The 26,357-nt window shown below is 36.3% G+C and overlaps 1 protein-coding gene across 2 annotated transcripts in view; it reads right to left on the bottom strand.

Moving 5' to 3' along the window:
- The window catches only part of prima1 (proline rich membrane anchor 1), a 45,281-nt gene that overhangs the window by 6,440 nt on the left and 12,484 nt on the right, over positions 1–26,357 (bottom strand). For both annotated transcript variants that reach the window (XM_079887322.1, XM_079887321.1), the window contains exon 3: positions 15,804–15,936. In XM_079887322.1, the coding sequence (XP_079743448.1) occupies positions 15,804–15,936 (133 nt within the window). The remainder of the gene's footprint in view (positions 1–15,803; positions 15,937–26,357) is intronic.

Here is a 26,357-nt window from a genome sequence, read left to right on the forward strand (position 1 = left end):
TTCTCCTTTAAGGTTCATCATGCCCCATTTTTACCTGACCTAAAGCAGGTTAAATTTGAATCACAATGTTTTCTGTGTACTGTATTTGTTCTATTTTTCTGCAAGCCTAAGTGCATGTGGCACTTTTGGACCCTCCTTGAGACACTAACAAAGTCTGGGTTGATAAACAGCAGCACAGGTTATCAAAGTGAGTTATTCTGCAGTTTAAATGACTTCCCGCAAGCCGTAATGGCTGCTAGACTTAAAAAGCTGTGGTATGCACCCGGCCTGTCCATTCTTTATTACAATTTGAAATATACAACCTGCCTGCAGCCAATTGCCTTCATAACTGCATTAAAACCCAGAGCTGCCCAAACAGCAGAGCATGCAGATTCAATCTGTTGAGATTTTGTTAAATCATGTTACATATTGACTTATTGGTAGAGAGGGCCTGAGATAAAAGCTGGTTATATTGAGAGATGGATGCTAGGGATACACATTTTTCAGGCATATGCTTCAGCATTCACAAAGTCAGGATGCATTGATGGAACAGATGTACGAAAAGCAGACATGAATGCAGCAATCAACAATGTTCAATAAGCTAATGGAGTACACTGATGCCAAGCAACCACGTCACCTCTAGAAAGACACGTCCGTACAATAGGGCTCAACGGCTGGCTTCCAGAAGTGAAGATGCCAGTCAGAATCTCCATTGTGAAAATGATTTTCAACAATACCTAATAAATATTTCAAGACACCCCTAATATAACTCAGAGGTTAAGTGCTAGCGTGTGCCTATATAGAAGCCATTAGTCCGATTCCTTTTTTTAGAAAATCTGAATTAGTTTAAGTGAAATCCACTAAAAAGCCTTTTACCATGGAAACGACACTAAAGTTGACAATGCAGTGACAATGTGAATCTCACTAAATTCACAAACTATTGAAATTTCTATCAAACTTCTAACTAGGAAATAACACAGCACAACAATGCAATAAATACTACGATATACACTACTGTGTATTGCTTAATATGTGGAAACTGTATAATTAGCAAGTTCAAAAGAACAGCATTTATTTGAAACAGAAATCTTCTGTAATAAGTAACCCTGGACCACAAAACCAGTCACAAGTAGCCCGGGTATATTTGTGGCAATAGCCAACAAACTTTGTGGCAAAAGCCAACTTTACATAAAACATTTTTTTTTTTAATGTTCTATGGGAAGACATGCATGATTGCATCTGAAGTCACAATTATTAACATACGGTACATATGGTATTCAAAGATCCTCCCATTTATTAAAGTGTTGTTAAACAAATATAATTTAATTTTTATTTTCCACCAGAGATGGCTGGGTTTCAAGGCTTATAACTTTGTGGAGAAAATAAATGTGAATTAGATGAAAACGCTTCCAAAACCCAGTGTCGGCCAAGTTACTGAGTTACTAAAACGAATTAATTACTAGCTACTAATTACATCTTCAACTGTATAATTCGATTACTGTACTAATAAATCTCTCTAAAAAGTATTACATTACTTATTACTTTCTATATACTATCCCATATCAACCTTGACCAGTTTAACAATACAATGATAGACATAAAACTGCTCTTTTAATTCTTTCAAATAAATAATATAAAATGGCATAAATTATTCTTGAACTGACCAAAATATTTAAAGGGAGAAGGTTAAATTAAAAACATTTAAAAACATAATATTGATGTTAAATTCACTATTGTTTTATATAGAATTGTTCTATAAAGTATTTAATGCAATTTCATCAGAAGTATACTGTAATTAAATTACAGTAAATTTAAGAGTAATCCCTTACTTTACTTTTTCAAAGGAAAAGTAATTAAATGACAGTAAATAATGACTTGGTAACTTGGTACACTCAACAATGCCAAAACCCATAAAAAGTGTGCGGCTAGTAAGTTCAACAGTAAACTCACCAAAAACTTGAACAATAATGAATAAAAATTCTAAATACCAATACGAGAGATTCCACATCACATTAACGATTAGGTCAGGAAAAAATGAAAATGATCATGAGAAAGAAAACAACCTGACCTTTACAAAGCCCATCTCTACTGTCTGCAGATCTCTGGGGTCTGTCTAGAGGACAAGTCTAATTTCATAAACAGAGCTTGAGCTCATTAAAATTGACCTGTTTCTTCCAGAGAAATACACATATGAGATAGCAACTTGTTGAAGGCAGGCTGCTTTTGCAGACAGAATAAGATAAAGAGCATTTTTTCATCTGACTCATATTAAATGTCATTTGAGTGTGGAGCTGAGCTACGGCTTCAACATCCATCCCTTGAATGTGATAAATTGTGTGTTCTATCGATATGACAAGGCCATGCCTGAGCTATATTGTACATACATAGTGAACTGTCTCTGTGAAATTTAAATCAAAGAGACAGAATGACTGTAAACCTATTAATTATGATCTAAGGGGTGTTCATTTTCATCAGGAGTTGACAATTTTGTCAACTTGATTTATGCAAAAAAGCAATGATGCAACCACATCCACCGATGGACCCCTGGATGTGAGCTACTGTTCAAAAGTTTGGGGTCAGAAATGAATTATTTTATTCAGCAAAGGGGGGCATTACATGGATCAAAAGTGACGGTAAAGACTTCTATAATTTCTGTTTCAAATAAATGCTGTTCTTTCAAACTTATCAACATGCATCAAATAACCCTGCAAAAAACATTTAAGAGGCACAACTGGTTTCAACATTGATAAGAAATGTTTCTCGAGCACAAAATCAGCATATTAAAATTATTTGAGGGATCATGTGAATTTGACAGTAAAGCTGAATTTTCAACATACTACAATATGGAAACAGATATTTTAAATTAACGATATTACTGGTTTTTTTTATTAAATAAATGTAGCCTTTGTGAGCAAAAGAGACTTTTCCAAAACATAAAAAAACTTTTGAATGGCAATGTATAGTATAACAATTTGAAAGGGATAGTTCAAAAACACCAAAATTGTAATTTCTGTCTAAAAGTTTTTTCTCCCTATAGGGCCCATGGCAAAAAGTTGAAACATTCTTTAAAATATCTTCTTTTATGTTCTGCAGAAGAAGAAAAAGCCATACACTCTGGAACAACAAGAGGGTGAGTAAATGACAGAATATAAATTTTTGTGAGAACAATCCCTTTAAATAATAATTAGGCTATTTGCTATGTTGATGGATTGAACATAGACCTAGTTTCATCCTCTTCAGCTTCTAGAAAAGATCTATTAAAGGGCTCCAGAATGTAAATGTTTTTTAATTTTTTAAATGCCACCACCCAGAGCTGCTATTTCTCTTGCATATGAAAAACATCAAACGCCAAACAAAACGAAAGCGGAATGAAACCACACTTCTCATTTGAGCTGCGCAGCATGGACAGTTTATCAGCTCGGACCAATATTAGACAGTGTAATGCGAGCTCAGAACAGGTTTACTCGCCAGTCGATCTCGATCACATGACACAGTTACTACACAGCGCTGGCTGGGAGATCCAGTGAAAAGTGTTCGAATTAGGTGCATTATTAATAACATTGCTGCAAGATCTAGTGAAAAGCATTCAAATTGCTGCAGAGAATTCTCTATTATAAACATCTCAACTCATGCTCACTGCTTTACTGTCAAATGTGCATTTCCAAAAAATAAACAAGTAATATTATTAGTTACTGCACTTATTAGTGCTAAATAATAGTCATTTTATGATTAAATTACCTTTATGATTAAAAATCCCTTATCATTAAATTAGTCTGGAGCCCTGTAGTATTTCAAACCTTGAGCAAAAAATACAGCTATACCTTCAAATGAATTCCACCAAGTCTTTTCAAGATTGATTAAATGTTTAGAGGTAGCTTGCGCTCATCTGTTGTGATAAACACAGTCTCTGTCTCTTGGGCAGGACTGATGAGACAATCCCGTAGCTCTGCAGGGGCCATCTGTCACAAGATGCCCCAGGCTGCAGGGCTTTCCTATAAAGACATCCTCTCGCTTTGCATGATTTACACATGGGAAAAACTCTGCCTCATCTGATTTTTGAGGGGTGGAGTGGGGAAGAGGGAGATGGGAAGAAAACAAGATCTTGCTTCCCTCTGTCTTTCAGAGATAAACACTCGGGGAGAAATAAAACAGTCACATAATCCTTGGGTGCATATCGAGGTCACTTAAGGACTGGTCTTCGTCTGTTTGACGCTTGACCGCTAGACAACTGATGAACAATTCGATGGAAATGGAAAATGTAGACTCGATACTGAACAGTCAAGAATCTCCAGGTAAAAAAGACTCTTTGGATTGATCACATCATGCAAGTCTTCTTAATTCACATACACTCTGTCTGGAAGTCTACTGCATACAATTACTGTTGATGCCTTTTCAGCTCAACAGTAATTTTCCACTGAGAGCTTGTTTCTGTCCCCCCTCCAACCTGCTAAAGGCTCATGGCAACTCCAGCAGTCGTGTGGATGTCCCTCGAGTCGTGTTGCTCTACTGCACCATGTGCAGATGCCCTGACAGTCGCCCAGTTTCTCTGTGGACCACTTATGTAACGTGCCAGGACGGGAAGCTGAAACTCTTTTATCTTTCCCCTGAATCAGCACTGAGCGTACTCACTCGCACACCCTCTCTCGCTCTGTTTCTGCTCTCTTTACCACCTTTTCTCACTGATGAACAGCAGCACCTGAGAGGTCCTCGTGGCCATTCCCCAGACATTTCAGTACACTGTTCGGTTGCCTGGATCTTACGTGACCTCTCCTCTGAGGTCGACAAATAAATCCTGTGGGAAAACGTGGGCCGAAAATGTCTCTCGGACTGAAATAAATGCTGATCTGGATGGAAGTTAGAAAAACAAGTCATATCTTATAGAGCCATTCTCTTCCTGTGTACAGTAGATGCTGTAGATTATTTATACGGCAGTGACAGAGATTAAGCAATTATTGATTCAGCCTTTCCTATTTGATTTTGAAGAATTTAAAGTTTGGTTAGAGACATGCTGTGATGAGATGAAAATTAAATGTAAAATGTCAACAAATTATGTTGTAAATATTTCTATAATGTGAAATAAAAATGATAAGAAATCTGTGCAACTTCCTTTTTTTAGGTTTGGATGCAAGGTAGGCAAAAAAAAAAAAAAAAAAAAAACATTTCTTTGAATACAAAGAAAAATGATTATACACTCAAAGGTTTCCTGTTTGGTGAACACATGGTTGGATGCTCGGTGGTGCAAATTTGTCCTTTCTTGTTGAAAATATGCCCAAAAATATCGCTGCAGTACCAAAAACAGCCACATCCTCACCTCCAAATGTGGAACTGGGCCCTCAATAATACATGACGTGTAGTACACACATGGCGAAGAGCTACACAAAACATTACAGGTAGAGGTAAATATTTTATAACGTTGCTCTTTGGAATATGCATCAGAATGTATTCATTTCCTCTGAAAATAAACAGAGCGGGCTGAGATTGTTGCCACATGACAGTAGGTTCAATGGATAATGTACTGTAAATGATCTGTTATGCAGTACATGGTAATGTCCTCATCATATCTTAAAGGTCCCATTCCATGGATTATTTTTATTATTTTATAATGTTTCCAGGGGTGCCCTTATAATGTTAGTATGTTTTTTAGATCAAAAATTGTTATAATTTAGAAATAAAAGGCATATTTCCTAGCCTGATTTCATTCCCTGGTTTGAACACTCTGTTTGAAGGGGCGTGTCTGCTGTGAGACTTCAGTGTAAACGCCCTCTGCTGTGATTGGCTGACATGCTTGCATATGAAATATCTGGCATTACATGTGGAACTATCTGGAAAACTTTTACCATTACAGCTATCATACGTTTTTACTATTACAGCTATCTGGATTAACGAATCGTGAGAAGTTTTTTAAGTATTTAGATCTATTCCCATCACATAAAAGGTTGCAGTGATGATGAGCATTGAGCAGATGACAGTCTGTTGATCGCGTGAAAGATCTTATCATTGCAACGCAGTTTCTGCACTCTCACTAATGATTTCACCAATGCAAACATGAGGTATATAAATACAGTAAGAGCTTCGTTGTGCAGTGTAACAGCGGCATTGATTTCATAACGAGTTTTGGCAAGAGTCCAGATAAACTCGCGCTGTGTGATTGACAGCTTGGGCGATTGGAAAGGGATTGTTCTTTGATCGCTTTCTGTATATTAATCACAGTTTAAGTAAGATTATTTTCATCCTACTAAGAGAAACGAACGATGTGAAGAGTGATCGCTACTTCCATATTAAATCACTACTTACCGCTTGCTGGAATATAGTTTAAATTGCCCCCTTCGTCAGTATGAAACGCTGAGAGAAGTCTGCTTGATATTATTCCAGGTTAGAAAAACAGTCCGTGGTGAAATGGACAGAGCAAACTAACAACTTCAAATTAAACTTTTGCGGTATCCGATTATAGATAAACATCAACCACGTCTGTTGACATTTCGCCATCAATACGCCTGTGTTCCTGTGGGCGGAGGTTACGGTTCTAGTGACATCACTAAAGAAGGAAGTAGAGGGGTGTAGTCCAATCCAGCCGTTTTTTGTAGTCAACTTCTGTTAAATAAAATATCTCGCTTGGCATTGAACTTTGAGCTTTATAATTTTACAGATATTATTTATACTCTAACAACAACATTACACACTAACTAAAGTTTGAAACATGGGATCACATAGAACGGGACCTTTAATAAAGTGGACATAATATGTAACCATTTTTTTCAAGATGTCATTAATCATATTAATCAGTAATTTATCACAATATCACAATTCATATGTTGGCACGACTGATCCCCGTTCATAAACACAACGTAATTTTCTTTACCTTTGGTTTACAATCACTATCTAGACAACTGTCCACAAATGCTACGAATGTTGACAAATCTGACATTTTTTGAAATGTCTAGGGGTTTAGCTTCAGTACACGGTCTCTGTTTTACAACACAAGATTTTTTTTCAGAAGTTAGAGAGTTCAAAAGGTACTGCATAACAGAAGTTGCCCAATAGAACAACATTTAGAAATGCCTAGAAACGTTTATCATTCTAAACTAATACACTCAAATATTAAATATTAATAAGAAAAGTCATCCATGGTGTATGCGCACATTTTTACCCTGCAGGGGATAAAAACAAAGGCTGATAGTACATCATTTTGCAAATACATTTTACACATTATCACAGCACTATTGTTAAGAACATTAATATTACAAAGGCAATTTTAGCCTTCTTAGCCCTAGTGTCTCTTAGAGCACTTTAAATCCAAGCCTGAGTCTAATTAGCATTTCAAATGTGACTTAAGTTCACCCAAAAAGTTATTTTAGGATGTATTGACTGTAACTATGCATGACAGCATTTAACAGTGCTGCATGTTCAGCAGAGCTAAGAGAAGAAAAAAGACAGCTTGAAGTTGTGTTTACACATCCTATCCAGACTGAGGGTTCTGAAAGTCCATTTGTTTAGAGTCTTCGTTATCATAATTGCACTAACGTTCAATGACCGGGATGCTTTATCATTCATTTAAAGCGGTCAAAAATTCAAGAAGCACCCCATTTCTCTCCTCTAAGATCTATTCTTCACTATATGCACTGAGCAACTGTTCAACAAAACTGCTTTAGCTTTCCCCTCCAGTGCCTCTAATTCCATTAAACTCATTACAATAAGTGAGCCGCACCGGTCTTCAGCATGCAGAAGCCATAAAGCAATGATTGGGGTAATAATCCGAGCCTTCACTGGGACATTTTACCGAGTGTTTGAAGAAGCACCATTCGCGGTGCATCGGTCATTGGGCATAGCTAAATGATGTGTTCGCATGCATATAAAGGAAGGCATTAAACATGTCTCTCTCTCTTCATTTTGGCAGACTGGGCAAGCTCATTAGCGGAGAAATAGCTGCCAGCTGGGTTTTCCTTTGGGAGTTGGCTTCCTTATACCAAGTTCTCAGGCAAAAAAGAGGCAATGTGTAACAAACGAATTTACCAAGTGAAATGATTCCAAAACAGAGAGCTCATAACAAGTCCCCATTTAATAGCCAGGAGGGGATGTTCCACAGCTTTCATAAATAAAAGATTAATTTCCAGAAGACTGGAATGTTTTAACATTAACAGCTTGGATTCCACCTCCACTTAGTTTCACTTGAAAATCTGAATAGTATCAATTTAATGAGAGTAGCTTCAGGATGACATGAACCAGGCCAAATATAGTCCAGCGATAGTTACCACATGGATTCTGGTGGTGGTTGTTTTTTGGGGTGAAGCAATCAGTTCTGGCCTTGGATGCAGTAATAATTAATGCAGTAATTTCTCTCCATTTTGGTCATGAGAATAACCTGTTTATCACGTGCATGAGACTCACATGAGTTGTGATGTTTTATATCTGTTGGTTGCCTCCTGTGTTGGCCCACCAAATAAAGAGTGTCAAAACCTTAGGGTCAATTAAGGGTCAAAACCTCTAAACTTATAAATGGCTGGATTGCTCATGACATCATAAAAAGTGAAGCCACTGCACCATATTGGTATTCCAGATTATTTCCTCACATTCTATCCAAGTAATTAATAGGAAACCATCTGAATTGAATGAAAACATTACCTAGCAAGTCAGCATTTTTATATCTGAAGTCTCCCTGTACATTCTTACAAATCAGGAATTTCCCCTACTTATTAAAAGTTGAGTCTTCATTATAGCAGCGGATATCAGATCAGCTGACAGATGAGATACCTCATTTGTTAACAAATTTTAAAGTAAAGATAACGACTTAAACATTAGTCAAATTATAAAAAGATCATCAATATATGTGACCCTGGACCACAAAACCAGTCACATGGGTCAATTATTTGAAATTGAGATTTATTTATCACCTGATAGTTGAATAAATAAGCTTTCAATTGATGTATGATTTGTTAGGACAGGACAATATTTGGCCGAGATACAACTATTTATCTAAAAAATCGAGACATTGAGAAAATCGCCTTTAAAGTTGTCCATTTATGTTTGCGATTGTGCTGCATTCACTCACAAAAATAAATGTTTGATACACTCTAAAAAGTTTTACTAAATTTTTTTGGTGAAACATTTTTACACTTAAAAAACTGAGTAAATGTAAGCAAAAAAATTAAGTAGATCTGACAGCATCTGGTACATTAACAAATAAAACTGAGAAGAAATAATTGGGGAAAAACAAAAAAAAACTATATTTATGAGTAACATTAACTGTTTTTATTTATGAGTAATATTAACTTTTTTATTTTCTCTAAACCTTTGTAAATTACTATTCCATACAACCACCGGTATACATGACACTGGCCTTTATTGTCGATGAGTAACGTTACATCAATACAGCATGTTTTACACTGTTTTAACATATATACAATATTGCCTACATTTAAACTCATGTAACAAACATTTTAGAAGTAAAAATGAAGCATTTAAACATTCAGGTAGCCTAATTCATGTGTAATCAACCGGTCTGTTATCCAATTTCCACCGGATCAGCGCTGGTTCTCGTGCCGGAGATGGACTTGCGCTCTACAGGTGAACTTCGAACTTCAGACCGCTGTCCTGCGTTTCACTCATATCCGAAAGATGCTGCGACTCCATAACCTGCCAATAAACAAACAGTGCACAGTTCTGAGAACATTTTATCATTCAAATTAGTTATATTCATTATCTTTAGGAATAAAGTTGTGTTTTATGCAAGCCATCAGGCATTTCAATCAGCGAAAAGACAGACACTTGTTTAGGTGACTCACATTGCATCCCAGTATGTTGTTTTGCATTAAATAAAATGATTTAAAGCACAGTAATGATTTTATATAATAAAACAAAATAAAACATACACACACCTGAATTTCACAGAGGAAATGCATCAGTTCTGTGACGCTGAGAAGAGAAGAGAGAACTGTTCTGGAGACTGGAGAGAGTTCAAACAGCCCATGGCCGCCCGCGCTCACTCAACCAATGAGTTGTCGTCACGTCAGAGGGTGGGGGAGGGGTGCATTGTTTTAATTGAGTAAACTTACTCAATTTCTTAAGAGTGTGTTAAATATATTAATAATATTGATTTGAATTACATAATATTTGTGGTTCTTAAAACAAATCAGTTTAATTTTCCATTCTCAAATATTTTGATAGAAATTTCACAAATATATTAAGTGTATAGTAAATAAATAATTGGTTATTCAAATACTAAACTCTTTTAGTGAAAAAAATAATAATTTTAGATAAAATTAACTGTTGGATTTTTAGTCAATTATTTTGGTATGTTTAACTCAAACAATCAAGTAAATGATATTCAGAGATTTTATTAAGTTAATAAAAGTTAAATATTACTGTGATATTTACTAAGCCACAGAATTATTTTTTAGAGTGTATATTTACCGTTGGAAATTTACAAAATATCTTCATGGAACATGATCTTTACTTAATATCCTAATGATTTTTGGGATAAAAGAAAAATTGATCATTTTGACCCATATAATGTATTGTTGGCTATTGCCACAAATATACCCGTGCGACTTGTGACTGGTTTTGTGGTCCAGGGTCACATATACACTTAATTAAAACTGTCATGCTAATAAAAAGCCATAGGATTTGAGCTGACCTGTGGCTCTTTAACAGATTCCAAAATCTCCAAGAGTCTGAAGTGGATGTTGGCCAACAACAAAATAGGAAATAATATACACACTTCACAACTTATTCAGAGAAACAAAAATAAATATTGATTTAAAGATAGGGATGGCCCGATACCACTTTTTGCAGAACGAGTCCGATACTTTCATTTTTGGTACTCGCCGATACCGTAACCGATCCCTGAATTTTCACTGCATATGTAATTTTAAAATGTATTAGTAGATAAACCAAAAGAATATAAATCATATTAGTTGGCTTAATTTGTTCATAAAATATATATATTTCTTTCAGTTATTTTCATGCTTAATTAAGCCTGCTAAAATGCATTGTATGAGCTTCTGTTACTGTCACCGTTCATTCTATTGCTCTATCAGATTGTATCTTTCATTTAATAGTACAGCACATATTTAGAGCTGCTTCAGCAGGGCTCAGTGCTGAGGATCGGGTCAGCGGTTCAAATGTTTGTCAAAACCAGTGAAATATCAATTATTTAATCCAATTTTGATACTACAACAAAAACTAGCAGCCTAATTAATGTGAATTTAAAACAAGTAAGCAGTCAGTAACAAAATAAGAACAAACAATCGAATTACAAATGGGACAAATAAATACAATAGAACAAAGAAAGGCTACAAATGAAATAAACAGTGTTTTTAGAGTTTTTCGGGTAGATCTAACAGGTACAGAAATTTGAATAAAGTAATCAAATGTGAAAAAAGCATATTCATTACTGTATAAATTATATATAGATGGATATTTTTGTAAAGTTGAAAAGGGTAGCCTATTTAGTCAAGAGCAGTGAGTAATTTCTTTGTCCTTTGTTTGATTAACATTAAAACACAGAAGCAGGATTATCAAACTGCTGCCCCTTAAGACCGAACGCTCGGACCGCATTTGAACATGGCTACGTTCATTTGAAATAACCGACTTTGTTTACTATAGGATACTCGCCAAGACGGGCGTTTTTACCTAATTTTGTGTGAATTCGTCCGTACAAGCGCAAGACGTGAAAGAGAATTTAATTCAGTATTCGCACGCTGAGACGCTGGTTTGCAGGGCGCGCACTTTGGATGTTTGCGTTCATGGAACTTCTTGACCTCAGGCTGCACACGTACTGTAATAATGTAGGGAACCACGCGTTATACATAAATCAGGTAACAGTTCATGTTTTACTTTACTTACATATACGATTTAGTTTTAATCCAAATAACATGTCATGAGTGAACGATCAGCAATCAAGAGCATTCAACAGAAGTGCGCTCGCTCGCTCGCTCTCTCGTCAGTTAACGTTAATAATAAGCTGCATGCCTCGTTTTATTTTCTTTGCCATTGACATCCGACTGAACAAACTTTCCACTGATGTCTGTTTAAAGGGATGTGCTCGACCAGCTCGCGCGTCTGTGTCGTTGCGCACTTAATCCACTGCGCGTTTTTCTCTTATCAGCTCGCACACCACAGCTATGTTACTATACACATGCATCTTGTACGAACCATGTAAAAATGAGCCCAAACCGCCGACATTACACTTTCCTATGCCGCAAAATGTCCGTGGTATCGGCGAATTTTTATGAGGACAGTATCGGCCCGATCTCCGATGCCAGTATCGGTATCGGGACATCCCCATTTAAAGATATGAAGCTTTATTTCCAAGCATTTACACTGTTACTCCGAGCAAGATGATGCATGGTAAACCTTGGATTTGAATGCAATTTGTGAAATATAACAATCAGCCTTTTATGCATTGTAATATTTATTGTATCAATTTATGCTAATAATCCCATATATACGTTCATGCTTAATATTTCCTGCATACAGTAATTATGTACATAAAGAAATCTATTTTGTGTTAGATCAGTTATCTGTGTCAGCAGTGTGCCCATAGGTGGAGCGTGTGTAAGGCTGAGGAATGTTTGGTTGCTGTTAGAGCTGCACGATTAATCGTTAAAAGATCGCTATCTCGATTCAACCCCCCACGCGATCTTAATCCTGCATTTCTATGATTCTGCCAATGATATTCAACGAGATAACGTGCTAGGGATGGAACGGATCGCACTAGATTCGATTCGGCACACGTGATTCGCGGATTAACTGCTAAATTTAACCATCATTACACAAGGCGCGTGTCAGAAAGCTCTCAAATGCAGAATTTATTCTTCTTTCGCTTTTCCTTGCCCTTGAACACATAAACACAAAATTGTCAAAATACCGGTCTAAATGACCGTCTCGACAAGTATTGTCTCGTTTATGTCATATGTGAACAGCTGAGAAAGAAACTAATTTTGTCAGTTTTTTTCGGTCCGTGCAGTCGGTCTTAAAGTGACACACTTAATATTATATATAATTATTAATTTCTGTACCTGAATATACTGTTAGACTTTGTAAACTTTGTTATTTAGTATTCATCTCTGCTTGTAATTTGTATTGTGTATTTGTTCTTATTTTATTACTGACTGTTCACTTGTTTTAAATAATGTGTGAACTTTATCAGTTAGGCTAGTAGTTTTTAATGTAGTAGCTATCGAAAAACTTCAAGTGAGCTTTAAGTAATAAATGAAAAGCAAAGTTATTATAAACTTATCTCAATTAAAAACTTATCTTAAACTACAATATGAGATGGTTAAAAACAAAACTGCTCAATCACAAAGTACCAGCGGCCAGACGAAACAAACGTCTATAAAAGCAACGCTATTCAACGCAACACCATACCCAAAAATGTTGATAGTGTTTCTTGCTAAGAATCTTTAATAGGTCTAGCCTGGCATAATACCTTTGAATGTTGTCAATGTTTAATTGTCATTTTTTTTTTATTTAAATATTACATTCTTTTTGTTTACTGCATTTATTTAAATTTGACTGATGCAAGAGTATTATTATGTTTAATTTTGTTTCTATCTTGTTTGGTGATGGTAATGTTCAAGATTTGTAGATATTTCAAATAATAAAGCTTTTCAGAATCGTGAGAGAATCGTGATCTTTATTCCAAGCAAAAAAATTGTGATTCTCATTTTAGCCAGAATCGTGCAGCTCTAGTTGCTGTAACACCTGTAGCGATAAATCCTAATAATAAATGGTCAAAAGTTCCAATGACATGCTGTACTACTGCAAATAAAACTCCATGATATAGCTCAGTTGCTCTCTTGTGTCTAACTTCTCATTATGGCCAGGCTTGACATCTTATGAGATTTTATTACATTGACAGGTTTTCACAATTTGATGTAGCCAAAATTGTTTTGAGTTAACACTACAGCTCATAAAAAAATAGACAAAAAAGTGTTGAAGCTACTGCAGAAAGTGATATAGTGGTATATATTAAAGGTCCATTTTTTTCCCATAAAAAATGCTGTGACACCAACCTGACAGCTTTTATGATTACCTAAAAGAAAAAGAGATATGATACATCACAATGCAAAATAACAATAAATCTGTGAAATCTATGTGTTATTGTAGTATTGCCCTGGGTGTTTCAAAGAGAGTCTGGGAGCCTCTTTCCTTTTTTGCTGTGTGAGTGATTTGGGCTGTCTGAGGCCATTTCCCTGTCTGCAGCTGATTTGACAGGCCTCTCAGGTTTCCCTTGACAGCATGTCACTGGTACCAGACCAAAAGAGCAGCTTAAGTCTGGCACACCACGCAATGCTTTCTACTGCGCCATCAGTGCAAAACACATTAGGGTTGTTGCGATAACCGCAATATCGTAATACCGCCATACTGAGAAACCAACCACAGAGGAGTGATTTGATCTTGATTTACCCTTCATGCATGTGTATTTAATGTTAAATAAGCAAATAATGATAACAATAGTGAGAAATGTATTTTTTCTGCCAACTGGCTCATTTTTACTTAACACTCCATGTATAATTGTGATTTGTACAGAGGCTCCGTAGATTTGCATTAAACAAGTCTAAACGGACAGCGAATGAGAGAGAGCTCAACTGAGCAAGTGCGATTACCTGCGTCTGTCCTTCTTCAGGTCAAGTCATATATTTGTGAAAAAAAGTTTGCCATTTCCGAAGAGGAAAGCAAAATCTTTGTCTTAGCATCATGTCAACGTTTTGGGCATTTCCCATGACCAGTGCTGGTCAATAATTGAAGCATCAGCTTCAGCGTTAATCTGGCGATGCGTTGCTGGTCGCTTTAGCCTTAAAATAATTTCAACACATTGTTTCATTAATGAATGAATCAGCATTTTTGAACGTATTAGTTGAATGAATGGTTTAATGGACTCACTCACCTACTATGTAACCTGCACTGACTGACAGCCTAGAAAGCGCAAAGACAAGCAGTGCTGATACTGGTGAAATATCAGCAGTTTTACAAAGACTTTCGTCCAGTCAGAGTCGATGATTGGAACTGTTATACATATAGCCCAACAAGCTTATTGTCAGGATTATGTTCTGTTATGTGGACCCTAATTTAGACATTCTGTTCGGTTTCCATTAGTTCCTGTTTCGCCGCTCTGTTTAGTTTTCAGTGTCATTGGTTACTGATTATATCCTCGTTTGTTTCTATAGTTATCGGTCTAGTTTACTTTCTTTTGTACAACCCCTGTTTACATAGTCCTGTGTTTCAGATGTTCTTGGTCAGTTCCCGTTTATGCATTGTGTGGTTTGCGTTATTCTCCTGCGGGTTCATTCAGAGTGTTTGGATCATTAATAAAGCCTGTTTTGTTTTTGAATCTCATTCGTCCTCCTGAGTGCTGATCACATTGTAACACTTACTGATATAGTAAAAAAATATATATATTTTTAAATGTTGATAATATCGCATATTGCAATATTGAGCAACTCAAAATCACAGCAAGGGAAATTCCTTCACCATGACAGAGGTGAATAAATCATTGTCATTGTTTTTCCTAATGTAGGAAGACGACAGCTTCATGTCAGTTCAACTAAAACAACATTCACAATTCATGTTTCAGATAAGAAGATATCATCTTCTCAGCCTTGTTATCTTGTTACATTAAGGAAGCATGAAGCTGACACAGATAAAACGTTAATGGAATCTTCTTTGTTTACCTGTAGGCTTTAAAAACTTAATTGTCCATACTATGAAAGTCAATGTTTTATATTGACCCAATTATCATTTACATGTTTCTGAGAACAAAAGACAAGTAAAATCAACTAAATTAACACATTTGTCATAAAATATCTAAAACTATTGAGTCTTACCTCTTGATGGCCTTGTAGCAAATGATGACAGTCAGGAGGAGAAAGACCACAGATGCACAGCTTACTGTCCCCAGTACTAAGATCTCCATCTCTCTCCTCCAGGGTATTATGGGGGATACAGTGGAGGGAGCCACTAGAAGAGAGACAAAGTGTTAAAAAATAGGGCTGGGTTAAAAAAAATGGATTTCTCGATTATAATCAATTCTCATTTTGAAGCACCGATATTGATTCTTAAATCCCAAGAATATTTCAGTCTCTGCTGTTTTCAGCTGATGAATTAAAGATTTGTATCGTACCTCCCCTCCCACCCAATAAATCGCAATAAGCTTTGTGCTTTGTCAATTCTGATATGAAACAAAGGATCAGATTTTAAATCCATGGCATGACAGATCACGCCTCAGTTCAAGCAAAAAGTATAAAATAAATAAACATGAATGAAAATCAGAAGGTATGTTGAAAGACGTCAATAAAACAGCATGAAAACAATGTCACGTAAGCCATTCAAAACTCATTAGCCAGCTGGTAAAATGATCTAGAGCATTTTGCTAAATATATGCACTACATTGCATATTAATTGTACTTTTACTTAACCTGTTCTTCAATATTTATTTCTGAATAAATTCGTCATGATTTTGACAGCACCATTTAAATATTTATTTATTAAAAAAAAAAAACCCAGAAACTAAGAAAATGTATTTTATAATGTTATTATAAAAACTCCCTTATGTGCAATTTAAATACAAGTAGCCAACAAATTAGTAAATGTTAACCTTTAATATTATAGTGATGTACCAACTAGGGTTCCCTGTTTACACCATTAGTTAAAAGAGATTTTTTTCCTTGAGAAAATTTGCCATCTACTGAACCTGATCTACACCAATTCATCGATATTAGGGATGTAACGGTATGAAAATTTCATATCACGATTATAGTGACCAAAATTATCATGATTATCAATATCATCACGGTTTTGTTAAAATGAGATGAAAATCTTCAAGAAGAAATGAGGTTAGTGGATAATTAAGCAGCAAATGTTATTATAGTGAAAAAACAACAAAAAAAACATTTAGTTTGGAACAAATAAAAGGTAAAATGTTCCACTTTGCTCTTTGTATTGTTATAAAATACATTCATTTTTCATCAATGTATTTACATATAAATGAAAAGAAATGTATTTTAAATGTATAGCGCAGCTTTTTCATGAGGCAACAACATTTGATAGATAGGACAGAACAAGAAAGACCATTAATAATATTAATATTTTATTGGACAAAAGTATTATAGGCCTAATATGAAAGGCTTCAATAGAGTGCCAGAGCGCATCCCGTGCGCAGAATGATGCGCTTGAAGCAACACTGAGTCAGTTCGCATTGAAAAGTTCAGAAAACAAGGGGAAGAGAATAGATGTTGATGCTTAGTGTATCATATCTATTCAACAATTTATCAAGCCTTTTCTTTTAACAGTTGTAAATTTCAGTTACTGTGTGCGTGAAGAACAATTCATAGTGCTCTCTACTCAAGTGTGATCTGACACCCGGGAGAAAGACTTATGATTTAGAAACATAAACTCCAGCGAGATAAAGTAACGTTACTTCTGTACTATCGTAAAGTACTGTCGTAACCGAAGGCAACGCGCTGTTTGAATGCTGAATGGAGAATGAGGATTGAGGAGAGATGAGTTTCCATTAACTTTGGCAATTTAAATATCCATTTGTACCTCACATTAAGCTATTGAACGGCTTCAGAAGTTTTGGAATATAGTGCACGAAAACTTTATGGTGCTTTACAATATTTTTTATATCTTTAGTGGGGCTTAACAATAACAGCGAATAGTACGTACTATTCGCTGTTATCGTTAGACGTCACTGAGAAGCTGCAGCCGCGGCGGGGAAGATTTTTGGGTGATAAATCTCCCGAGCGCTGTCACTGCTTTCAGCCATGTTTTCTCGTACAAAAAAACAACAATGTTCCATTGCGGCTGCGTCAGACTGATGCTGCCTGGACAGGATTTACCTGATAACTTACCTTGTTTTCAAAATCGCGATAATCGAACACTGTTTTCGTGATAATTAAATTATGAACGATAATACTAATCGTCAGGACATTTTATCATGGTTTATCGTGAAACCGGTAATCGTTCCATCCCTAATCGATATTGAATTAAATTGAATCTTATCGAATTGCAAGCTTGTGAATTCAAATTAAATTGAATTGTGAAATTTGTGTCAATGCCCAGCCCCATTTAAAATTTGCATTGGAAAGCTGTTGCTGTGAACCTACATCATGCTGTCAAGAGCTCTCCATGCAAATCAAGCAAGCCATCATTAAGCTTCAAAAACAAAATAAATCAATCAGAGATATAGCAGGAACATCAGGAGTGGCCAAACCAACAGTTTGTGTGGTAGATGATTGCAGGATCCTTTCCATGGTTAAAAAAACAAACAAACAAAACTAACAAAAAAAACACCTTCACAACATCCAGACAAGTGAATAACACTCTCCAGGAGGTCGGTGTGTTATGGTCAAAGTCTACAATCAAGAAAATACTTCACAAGAGCAAATACGGAGGGTTCACCACAAGGTGCAAACCATTAATAAGCCTCAAGAATAGAAAAAAAAACATCTAAAAAAGCCAGACCAGTTCTGGAAAAGAATTCTTTGGACTATGAACTAAGATCAACCTGTGCCAGAATGACAGGTATGGAGGATGGAGAAGGAAAAAAAGTATGGAGAAGGCTTGGAACAGCTCATGATCCAAAGCACACAACATCATCCGTAAATACGGTGGAGGCAGTGTGACACCATGGGCATGCATGGCAATTCCAATGGCACTGGGCCACTGGTGTTTTTTTATGTTGTGACAGAAGAAAGAAGCAGCCGGATGAATCCTAAGCAGGGATGGAAATTAGCACCCGCCACCAGCCAAATGCGGGTGATTTTGTGTTGTGGCGGGTAAACTCGCTTCACCTACCGGCCACCGTGGCGGGTAAATAAAAATAGCATACTGTTTCACACAGACGGCGGACACTTTTAGAAAAAAAAAAAAAAATGTGGCGTTACATCGCAGGCGTTAAGAGCTGGTTAAGAGGTCTGCAGAGAAAACATCTTTGCCTTAACTTAACATTGAAATCACTCGCGCCGGACGCGCTATACGCACCGACGGGAACGCGACGGTGGAGCGTTTTTAAGATTTCCACTCTGAAAGGTGGTTTCACTTTTTTGCGTTTTTAAGCCCCAAAAACGCCGTCGCCGTCTAAACGAAAGGCACATCTGATAAAATATTTTTACGTTTTCACCCGCGAGCGTTCTCGTGTAAACAGGGCCTAATAGTTTCATTGTTGGGACTAAAAACGTAAAACTGGAAGCCATAAAATACCGCGAATCATCCAAATGCCACATCCAGGTAAAAAAGAGAAATATATATATATAAGAGAGAAAGAGTGTATAAGAGAGAAAAAGAAAATGTCAGTATTTCATTGAGACTTGAGATTAAATAAACTGCTTAAAGGGATACTCCACTTTAAAATGAAAATTCTGTCATCATATACTCACCCTCATGTTGTTTCAAACCTGTATGAATTTCTTTCTTCTGCTGAACAGAAAGGAAGATATTTAGAAGAATGTCAGTAACCAGACAGTTTCTGGTCTCATTGACTTGCATGGTATATTTTTTTCCTACTATGGAAGTCAATGAGACCAGAAACTGTCAAGTTATTGACATTCTTCTAAATATCTTCCTTTCTGTTCAGCAGAAGAAAGAAATTCATACAGGTTTGAAACAACATGAGGGTGAGTATATGATGACAGAATTTTCATTTTTAAGTGGTATTAATTTTCACATGCAGTTACACATTGTCGGTTAAAAATAAGAAAGTGGCTGGTAAAAACATTGAGTGGCTGGTAGATTTTGAAATCCACCAGCCACAGTGGCCGGTGGACAAAAAAGTTAATTTCCATCCCTGATCCTAAGTGTATAGGGATATACGTTCTGCCCAGATTCAGCCAAATGCAGCAAAGTTGATTCGAGAACGGTGCTTCACAGTACAGATGGACAATGACCCAAAACACGCTGCAAATGCAAAGGAGGAAACCAAGTCTTTGGTGATGTCCATGGGTTCCAGACTTCAGGCTTTGGATTAGGGATGTGCACGATTAGTCGACTAGTCAACTAAACGGTACAGCTGCTACTAGACACTGAAAACAATAGGTGATTACACAGAAAAAAATACACAATATTTCATTGTTCAAATTACTGCCGGGCGCGTACCGTAGAAAAGGATTGAGGCCGGTGGCACAAGTGTTACTGAACGTCACTGCGCACTGCACCAGTCTGGAGTCCCAGGAGCTCCAAAGGATAAGAGGAGGAGTAACAACAGTGGAAGACGAGAGAAGACCAGGCCTGGGACATTTAAATTGAGTTTTGTCTACGTATGGGCGGCAGTCGGCTATGAAGCACACGTCGTTTACTTTTGTTTTATTTATTTTAAAACTTCTGTTTACAGTTCACCGGTTCCCCATTCTCCCCTGCACCTTGAACTGTGTTACATTTATATTTAAAAGCATTTTAAATAGCACATTAAAATATAACACTTGGAATAATAATACCTTAAGAGGTAGGGCCTAATCATTTTACCTCAGATCCCATGCGGTTTTTTTTGTGTCAGTCACAGAGAGCACAGAAATGACTGCTCAAAAGACAAACAAGGTGCGGGAGTATTTTGAATTAGAAATAAAACAGAAAAGTTTTATGTAAGCTGTGCCATTTCAAACTGGCATAATTCAACTAGAGTCTTGCATAACCATATTCAGCACATGCACGTAGATGTGATAGCCGAAGCAAGCAAATGCCCATTGCGTATTCACTTCAACTCAGAAAAAATAACTAAACTTCAGAATCTCAATCAGAATGAGCTTTATTCGTCAAGTGTGCTGCGTTTGGCGGCATTTATTATATTGATTCATAGATTAAGTGTTTCAAATGGATCATATATACACACAAGTCTTTAGAGGGTAGGGCTGGGCGATATGGCCAAAAAAATCATATCTCTGTATTTTTTGGTTAAATGGCGATATACAATAAATATCTCGGTACTTTCTACGTTTTTCTATTTGGATAAAGAAAATCTGTATTTATTTTAAAAAAGAAATTATTTCACATCCTGCCCAACAACAAATATTTTAGCAATATGTATATTTTAGTCAGAATTATTGCGCTACTATTCAATTGTGCTCCGTCTGTTTGGCGCGCATGCACGCGCAATGCAATTCACGGAAGCTTTAATTTTAGCGGAAATTCACTTGCAGAAGGTTCATCCTCTCCTGACAGTGAAATGGACATATTTGTTTGACTCTCTAACATTTACAGATGGAGAATATACCTGTGAAATGTAAGTTAAGCACTGTGGAAAGCACCACATCTCAAACGCATTAAACAGTGCAAGTATTTATCTGTCAGTCAGTCAGCAACAGTATCTGTCAGAGCATCTGACAGGGCAAGCTGCTTTAAACTTGGTAACTATATCTTACCAGTTATTTTGAAGCCCTTAATATAAGCTTGTCATGTTTAGGACAAATTGCAAAATGTACTTTCACTGCAGCAGCTCACACTGCGTCCTCCGCTATTTTTCAGATGTGCTCGTATCAAACTACTGTATCGATATATTGCCTCATTCCATATCGTGTAAAAACAAAACAACAACAAAAAACAATATATCGTACAAACTCGATATACCGCCCAGCCCTATTAGAGGGGTTCTTACTTTTAGACTTATCGGGTTACAAAACTTTTGTTTAAACAACTGTCAAATAAGTCAATGCGCACAGCCCTACTTTGGATCAGCAGTGTATCTTAGCTATTTTCGATCATCCCACCCATCCCTAATGTAGAGAACAGTACTTTTACTATTATCACTCTCAAACTGGTCTCTCACACCAATACAGCTTGATGGCCCAATCACAAGGCTGCAGCATTCTGCTCTACTCCATTTATCATTCCATATCCGAGAGGCGCTTTATTTGGACCATTACGCAGCCGTTTCATCCAGAAACATATTAGTGCTTCAGGCTGCTCTACCTTCCCCACCACTTTAAAGTTCAGATGAGTTTTCTCTGGTTGAGAACTGATAGTGGCACCCTGCTTTACTGAGCAGTTTAAATGGTACTTCTAAAAATCCACAGGAGAATGCTAATTAACAAGTTCATTGCCCTCATGAGCACACAGGGCTTCTGCCTCTTCTCTCTCACTCTTCCTTCCTCTACCTCTTCGTCTTTCACTTTCAACCACTGTATACCTCCCTCTCTGCCTCTCTTTGCCTTTCTGTCTAAATACTTTTGATAATTAAGCCTCAGATTCAGATGTATTTGTTATTAAACCAAGGTTTTTGAAAGTGTTTGGGATTGACAACCAAATTTACTAGTAAGTTCATGCAATAGCTTTCAGTAGCTCAAATACTGTCTGTATGATAGCGACTGGAATGAAAACACCAGTCTTTTTTACCCCTTTTGCATTGGCATTATTACATTATGCTTACCAAGGCTCCATTTATTTTATCAAAAATACAGTAAAAACAATAATATAGTGAAATATTGTTAAAATTTAAAATATCTGTTTTACATCTTAATATATTTTAAAATGTAATTTATTCCTGGTGGCAAAGCTGAATTTTCAGCAGCAAAAAGTTGTGCTGCTTAATGATTTTGGGGAATCTGTGACACTTTTTTTTTCAGGATTCTTTGATGTATATAAACTTTGAAATATGGCTTATCATTTGAAACATGAAAGTAGTGGCCACTTTAAATGGCCGCTCACTCTAAAGTTAGATTAGATTAAATGTGTGCTATTAGAAGGCGTATATCCAAGTGTTTGTGCGGAGTGTGGAAGCTAAAGTATTAGCGCGCTTACCTCATGACGTGGATTCGCGCCGCAATCACTTGCATTTCTTCCTGATAACAGTGGAAACAACTTAAAATACTCTGTCATTTTTGGTCATACAGATAAGATAATCATTTTAAACTGTAAACTTTTATTTGTGTAAACTCACAATAACAACAAAACTTTGTGCTTTTGTAAAATAAAGAAAACATACAGGACGTGTTTTCTGCTGTCTCAGTCTCCGTGAACTGGAGCACGTCACAAAAACTTGAGATGTCTACTTTTAAACAAACCAATTCGAATTGAAAACATACTCTCTGATTACGTAATGACGTAATCCGTATGAAAGTTGCATTTCTCTCTAAAGGAGTGTCCACTATATTGCGGAGTTGGTGAGTCAGCATCGTCAACTTTATCTTTGCAGTCGACACCGCCTAAGAAATCACTAGTTTATTAGTGAATAATTGCAATGTCTCCTTTTCTTTGCCACAAATTTATTCTGACACCGGCATTGTACTTTTGCCAGTGCTTCGCAGCAAGCTTTAAGCATGCACTTGAGCGTGGAATAGGCTATATATTACGCCTATAGACATATTAAAGGCTCATAACTAGATGTTCTCAAATCCTATAAACAAACCATGACGCAGCTTGCTTTTTTGTGGGCAGGTTACATAGTAACAATAAGTTAATATAACAATAAGTGAATAAGTTACGTCATTGTTAAGCAAGTTAATGAAAACTACCATATGTCCAAATGAGTCGTATAAAACATTTCAGTCTTTACTTGTGTAATTATTATATCTGAAAATAAATAGCAGTTGAATATAACAGTTTGGGCTCTGTTGTTAAATTTAACCTATAATATTACTGTAATCTACCAAATGAGAGGGTTCCTTGTATAGTTTACCGCATTAGTTGGGAGAGATTTTGTTTTCCTTAAGAAAACCAAACTATTGGTATACCTGGGGTAAATGTAACATTTTGTGACATTGTTTGCAAGCTGTTTTATTGACGTCTTTCTGCGGTTGAAACTGATTAAGTGATTACATTAGAGATGATTCATTTCAATAAGTTGTACTGTATCTTTCAACATACTTATTGATGTTCATTCATGTTTATTTTGTGATGTAATAGTAGAAAAGAGGAAGAGATGATAGGTTCATGTGCCGCTCAACATGGGGCGCTACAGCAATCTGTCACACTGCATTAAAGAGCGCCAAAACCACATGTATTGTTTAAATTTTAGTAAAACTGACTACTTAAAAGCTGAGACTTTGTTTTATATAAAAAATAACCTGTTCAGTCTTATCTGTCAACGAGTTGTCTGTTCTCTTTGCTCTACGATGCATCTTGCACTGTGTGAGAAAATGGGACATGTGGCGTGAGAACAGCGAGTGAGTTTGGAACAAAGAGTGAGAGTTGGTGGCCCTGCATATGACAGCGTTTTTTTGTAGTTATGTTAAACTTTCCCACATTTTACGGGTTAGACTTCGTTTTCACTACAAAGCACCGCGTCTTATTCTATTGGATTGGATCCGGGAGGGCAGCATTACAGTTTTGCGCAACAGTGCCCCACTGGTCAATCCATGTTATTGCAGGCCCTTCAAATAGGTCATACGAGATCAAAAGTCAATGTTGTTGATAATGTTGACTAATCATTTCAGTTAGTATCGGTGCAGATTCAGATTAATTTATTTAGTGCCATGTCAGCATTCAAAGCTATTTTCATGGCAAAAATTAAATTACAAAAATACAAATATCATAAACAATAAAAACCAAACTAACAAAAACAGCAAGTCATATTATACAAGATTTTTTAAATTAACATATGATAAAAAAATCCCAAACCATTTCAGGCATAGCCTAATCTTACAATTAAGTCCTTAAGTGAGGTAACTTCATAAAGAGCATTCTACTTGTATCAAGTCCAGGACAATCTAATAAAATATGTTTAACAGATAGGGGAATCTTACAAACATGCACAAATTTGGGTCTTCACCTTTAAGCAAAAAAGCATATGGCATCTGGTGTAGACCACTTGATCAAGTCTAGTTTTAAGAGTGATATAAAGTCTGTTTGTAATTTCGGGATGAGTTTCATATAGTTTATTATTCTAGCATATATTCCACTCTTCTTGCCAATTATTTAACATGTATCGATTAATAATCTGTCTGATATCTGAGGGAAGAATTTGACATTCATTAACTTCCTGATTAAGAAGTAGCGGTGCATCTCTAGTTCTTTAGAGGAGTTCTTTAGTCTTTAGCACGGGAATCAGCATTATTTCAATAGAAAAGAGCACTGGTACACTGTGACACTGTTACACAGGAGAAATACTAGAAACATCGCTCTGTTATTCCTCATTCGCTCAAACCTCCCATTAAATAAAAGGCTGTGAGGTATTAGCCAGCAGCTTTGGAGTATAAATCACTGAATAATTCTCCCTTGGGTCGAGACCAATGCATCAGCAACTTCAGATTGGCTTCTCTCTTGCGGTTTATCATCCTGATCGATGACCCCAAACGGACAGAAAAACGCAAACATATAACTGTGAAAATAATTCAACAGAGCAGAAAGTAACTCTTATATTGATCAAGTCAGATTCTTTACTGATGAACCATGACACAGCCAGAAATCAAAATACATTATAAAGAAGGCAGAAAGAAAGGCCTCAGTGACCTCATTTAAATATAAAAGTGAATTTGCCCATTTGTTAAAGTCCCCCTGTAGTCAATAATTGTATCCCTTAAAACTCATCTTTGATCACCAAAATAACCTTTTTAAATGTTTTTTCCTGTGAAAAAAAATTCTTCATGCCTTAAAATAGCTTGGATGTAACTCTACACCCTTGCTACATTTAGTATACGCGGATCTATGAATATGAAAATTAGCCCCACCACCTCCACTCACTCACACCGGCTCAGAGATTCACTTGGCCAACTTACTGAGGTAAACGCTGCACAATGGTGTTGGTCTTTTACAATGTCGGACACATAACGGCAATTAATATGATTAGCCTTTTGTTTGACTATGTTATCAAACAGCTAATAATGTGTTACTAATGTTACACAAACCATGTTCCTATTCCATATCTCAGAGTCAGGCAGCTACGTTCCAACAATCATCAGAAACCCTTTGAACAACTCAGAACGTCAGTGGAGAAAGGCATATAGTTGATTATAACATCATAATATACATCATACACCCGCTATATTGCTAAAACTACAATTTTTCATATTAACAGAAAAATATACCAGGATAACCTGGCTTTTCTTGAGACTCCCCTGCTTCGCAGCATAATGACAACATGCTAAAGCCTGCCGGCACGTTGACATGATTGGTTCCTAGGTAGTTTGTGATGTCAGAAACACCAGCGATTTCAAACCTTTTTGAGACTGTCTGTAGTTCATTGCAGTTTTAAAGAGAAAATGCTCAGCAATGGTGTTGACTTTGAATTTGCACATGGTTTGTCTTAAAGCATATTAAAAACACCACACAGACATATAAACAACTTTAAAAACTTGATTTTCACCACAGAGTGACTTTAAAACATCTACATAAGAATGTATACTGGTTCATTACACAACTTTAATGCCAATACATTAAGACTTCAAAGATCAAGCACATTTTCCAGCAGTGATTTTATTTCCTCTGATATCAACAAAAGATCTGTCTGCTTCTAG

The sequence above is a fragment of the Squalius cephalus genome (assembly GCF_949319135.1).
Source record: "Squalius cephalus genome assembly, chromosome: 12".
Lineage (NCBI taxonomy): Eukaryota > Metazoa > Chordata > Actinopteri > Cypriniformes > Leuciscidae > Squalius > Squalius cephalus.